General features: G+C 45.0%; 1 protein-coding gene and 1 pseudogene across 1 annotated transcript; both read left to right on the top strand.

Moving 5' to 3' along the window:
• The first annotated feature begins 2,840 nt into the window (after positions 1-2,840).
• LOC148690464 (BAG family molecular chaperone regulator 1 pseudogene) lies at positions 2,841-3,491 on the top strand (annotated as a pseudogene).
• A 73-nt stretch (positions 3,492-3,564) lies between these two features.
• Positions 3,565-4,060, top strand: LOC148690465 (cysteine proteinase). Its single transcript, XM_088685218.1, has one exon. The coding sequence runs from the start codon at positions 3,565-3,567 to the stop codon at positions 4,042-4,044; it is 480 nt and encodes a 159-aa protein (XP_088541344.1). The 3' UTR covers positions 4,045-4,060.
• Positions 4,061-4,895: the final 835 nt, after the last annotated feature.

Consider the following 4,895-nt stretch of genomic DNA (forward strand, 5'->3'; position numbering starts at 1 on the left):
CTTGCAACAATGCTGGGACAGAGGGAGACTACCTCGTCAAACAGTTCGTGCGTTCGCTGAAAAGTAACGCTTTTGACTGGTACACTGACCTCGAACCTGAGTCTATCAACAGTTGGGACCAGCTAGAAAGGGAATTCCTCAACCGTTTCTACAGCACTCGTCGTACTGTAAGCATGCTAGAGCTGACCAGTACGAAACAGTGGAGAGATGAACCTGTCGTCAACTACATAAATAGATGGCGTTCGTTAAGCCTGGATTGCAAAGATCGGCTTTCTGAAATCTCCGCCATCGAGATGTGCGTTCAAGGCATGCAGTGGGGACTACACTACATCCTTCAAGGCATCAAACCACGAACATTTGAGGAGTTAGCCACCCGCGCCCATGATATGGAGTTAAGCATCACCCGTCATGGGAAGAAAGAACAGATCGCCGACTACAAGAATGACAAAGTTTTGGGGCCAAAGGTGGATAAGGCTGCGTGGAAACCCACCAAGGAAGCAATGACGGTCAACACAACTCCAGTCAAAATCCATACACGAGGCAAGGCGATTCAAACCGAAGCTTTTCGTGATCAAGAGATACGTAGACGCACTTTGAAAGAGCTTGAGGAGAAAACTTATCCATTCCCCGACTCTGACGTGGTTGCCATGTTAGATGACTTGCTGGAAAAAAAGGTGATCAACCTACCTGAGTGTAAACGGCCGGAAGAGATGAACTGTACTGACAGTCCAAGGTACTGTAAATTCCACCGCTTCATTAGTCATCCGACGGAAAAGTGCTTTGTGCTAAAAGATCTCATCATGAAGTTGGCTCAGAAAGGGATCATCGAGCTAGATCTTAATGATGTGGTGAAATCAAACTATACCTCCGTCACTTCTGGCTCTTTGAACTCAAAATCTTCACCTCAACCGCTGGGGGCATGTTCCAAAACCATGTTAGTCAAGTCAAGTGAAGTTGAAGGATGGACTTATGTCACTCCAAAGAAAATGCACAAGAAACATAGGTCTCCTCCACAAGTTCACCAATCGGAAAGGGGGCAAAGCAGCTACCGTCAACCTTCAAAGCTACATGAAAATGTTGAGGATGATGAAGTTATGACACAAAGATCGTCCGTTGCAATCACGATGCGCGATTTCTTCCCCAAAGACTTCTTCAATCACTCAGTCAAGACTCCTTGCTATGAAGATTGCAAGGAATGCGTCTCTAAGATCGTTTGACAAAATCATCAAAAAAAAAAAAAAAAAAAAAAAAGCTCATCGTTCGCACGAGCCTAAAAGGCGACAACCAAAGCTCTTTGTCTGCATGAGCTGAAACTGCAAACGGCATCAAACGCTCCTGTTCTGCACGAGCATAAAAGGCAACACCAAACGCTCCTTGCCTGCATGAGCTGAAAATGCAAACGGCACCAAGACGCTCCTCGTTCGCACGAGCCTAAAAGGCGACAACCAAAGCTCCTTGTCTGCATGAGCTGAAACTGCAAACGGCATCAAACGCTCCTGTTCTGCACGAGCATAAAAGGCAACACCAAACGCTCCTTGCCTGCATGAGCTGAAAATGCAAACGGCACCAAGACGCTCCTCGTTCGCACGAGCCTAAAAGGCGACAACCAAAGCTCCTTGTCCGCACGAGCATAAAAGGCGACAACAAACGCTCATTGCCTGCATGAGCTGAAAATGCAAACGGCACCAAGACGCTCCTTGTTCACACGAGCCTAAAAGGTGACAACAAACGCTCCTAGCCCGCAAGAGCATAAACTGTGTACGGCACCAACAAAAAATATATCATTTGAACTACGTTATGACTTGATCTCTTCTTTGGAAGAGTACGTAGGCAACTTGAAACTTCAAAACTTCAAGTACAGTCACGTCAAAATAAATAAATAAATATTTCATTAAAGAAAGTCAATTTTATTACAAAAGAAAAGAAAAAAAAATACATATGTTACTATGTATTAAAAAAAAAAAAATATATATATATATATATATATATATATTTATTCTCTACTCAAAAACCAAAAAAAAAAAAAAAAAAAAAAAAAATATATATATATATATATATATAATATATATTTCTATTTTATATATGTTGAAGCGTCCACTTAAAAGCCGCATGGATGGAGCAAAACAATCTTAGTCGAATTCTACAGCAGGCCTAGGTCCAGCTCTCGCCACACGCCACAGGCCGGCCCAGTGCCGTCATCATCCCCAAAACTTTTTATTCCTCTTCCCAAAGCTAACGAGCCCAGCTACAAATTCGGGCCCAACTCTCAAAGCCCATCCTCACTCGGCTCCAAGCCTTCATCTCTGCGTGTCTCTCTCCTCCCTCTCAAAGCATAGCTGAGAAGAGAAAACAAAGGCATGGCGGTGGTGAGTCGCAGAGAGAAACCGCAGTCTCTCAGAAAATCGAAGGTCGGCGCCGCCATAGCAGTTGGAGTCCTTCTCGGCTGCGTCTTCACCCTCAAGTACCGACTCACCACCGACGAGGACCTCGACAACATGATCGACGAGTACGACGGCACGGCCAACCACAGCGGCGCTTCGTCCAAACCCTCGCGACTTCGTCTCTCTCTTTTCCCCCCACAAACTCCCCAAAGTCTTTGCCTTTCCTCTCTAATCCCAATCCAATTATGGGGAAGATCTGTTTCTCATTTGACATCTTCGCCTGCATCTCCGCCTCACACACCGTCAAACATGGTGGTGTCTCCGGCCTTGTCTATTCAGAGCCTGAGAATTCTGAAACAAGGGTTTTGTTTTACAAGCCTTTCTCTCAATTGGGTTGTTTCTAATTTTGTGAAGTAGATAAAAAACCTGAGAGATCTCTCGTGGAAAATTAGAGAGAAAATGTTGAGGATGAAGACCAAGATTACAGGGGTGTCACTGGCCGAGTTGAATGGAAGCTCAGGCGGCGGCAGAGTTGACTCGGGGCAGGGAGAGTGGGAGCTCAGACCGGGAAGAATGCTGGTTCAGAAACGGAATCCGGACTCTGATCGGAACTCGGTGCCTCCACCGACAATTCGGGTTCGGGTCAAATATGGGTCAATTTACCATGAAATCAGCATCATCGCTCAATCTTCTTTTGGGGATTTGAAGAAAATGTTGGTTGGACCGACTGGTTTGCACCATCAAGATCAGAAATTGATATTCAAAGACAAGGATAGGGCTTCGAAGTCCATCTCCGAAATCAGCTTGGAAGTAGACAGGCTTGCTGGCCAGGTGTCGGCTCTTGAATCAATTATCAGTAAAGGTAAAAATATTGCAGAGCAAGATGTGCTTGTTCTAATTGAGCAATTGATGAACCAGTTGCTTAAATTAGACGGGATCATGGGAGACGGAGAGGATTCGGAACTTCTCGATAATCGCGCATGTAGATCACGGCAAGTCTACTCTCGCCGACAGGCTTTTGGAGCTCACCGGGACTATCAAGAGAGGCCATGGCCAGCCCCAGTACCTCGACAAATTGCAGGTGGAGAGAGAAAGGGGAATTACTGTTAAAGCACAGACAGCTACCATGTTCTACAACTACAAGCAGAGTCTTAAAAGTGCGAACGACAACAATGGTGGACTCATGAACAGTGCCTTTGAGTACACACTCAAAGCTGGTGGACTAATGAAGGAAGAGGATTATCCATACACTGGTACTGATCGTGGAACCTGCAAATTTGACAAGAGCAAAATTGCAGCATCAGTTTCCAATTTCAGTGTCATCTCCCTTGATGAAGACCAAATTGCTGCAAACCTTGTCAAAAATGGTCCTCTTGCTGTGGCTATTAACGCGGTTTTCATGCAAACATATGTTGGTGGAGTGTCGTGCCCCTACATATGCTCAAGGCGGTTGGATCACGGAGTGTTACTTGTAGGTTATGGTGCAGCTGGGTATTCTCCCATCAGATTGAAGGAGAAGCCATACTGGATCATCAAGAACTCATGGGGAGAGAACTGGGGAGAGAGTGGGTTCTACAAAATCTGCAGGGGCCGAAACATCTGTGGCGTGGACTCCATGGTCTCGACTGTTGCTGCAGCTTCGGTTAAGACCAACTCAGAGTAACAAGGGGCGATAGATGGGAACTCACTGCTGTGGATGTGCTTGGTGGTTGTGCTCGGTACTCGTGCTCAGTGGCTGTACTCCTTGCCTGTGCTCAATGGTGATGGTGGAGTTTTTTTTCCCTCTGTCTCCTCACACTGCCAACAAACCTCGAGCTCGTCACCCTAGCCACCATGATCAAAATCAACGAAGAGCTTCATTGACCGCTGTCAAACGACTAGCCGGTCTTCAAACTCGACGCTTTGCACTACTTCAAGCTCTGGCTGCTTCTGCACTTCCTCCATGGCTGCTGCCTTTGAATGTGATTAACAAAATCAAAGTTTGTTAACTCACACCCAAAGATCTCATCCGTCTTCTTGCCTCTGCTTCTGCACTTCCACCATGGCTGCTGCCTGTGAATGTGATTAACAAAAACAAAGTTTGTCAACTCACATCTTCTTGCCTCTGCTGCTGCCTTTGAATGTGATTAACAAAATCAAAGTTTGTTAACTCACACCCAAAGATCTCATCCGTCTTCTTGCCTCTGCTTCTGCACTTCCACCATGGCTGCTGCCTTTGAAGGTGATTGACAAAAGCAAAGTTTGTCAACTCACACCCAAAGACCTCCTCCGTCTTCTCTCGGACTCGGCCTGGGTTTTCACCCACAAACTCAGTCTTGCAGATCACCATATATAAAAAAAAAAAAAAAAAAAAAAATGATGAAATCTGGGTGGACAGCATGAAAAAAAAAAATATATATATATATATATATATATAAACAATGATGGTGCTTCTGGAACCATGTGCAAAAAGAAAAAAAATATATATATATATATAATAAAAAGAAAGAAAAAAACAATGATGGTGCTTCTGGC

This window comes from Pyrus communis, chromosome 15 (genome assembly GCF_041283825.1).
Source record: "Pyrus communis isolate YQ-2024b chromosome 15, ASM4128382v1, whole genome shotgun sequence".
Taxonomy (NCBI): domain Eukaryota; kingdom Viridiplantae; phylum Streptophyta; class Magnoliopsida; order Rosales; family Rosaceae; genus Pyrus; species Pyrus communis.

Excerpts from the sequence above, each read along its gene's own strand:
- LOC148690465 (XM_088685218.1), top strand. The coding sequence starts at position 3,565 with ATGAACAGTGCCTTTGAGTACACACTCAAAGCTGGTGGACTAATGAAG.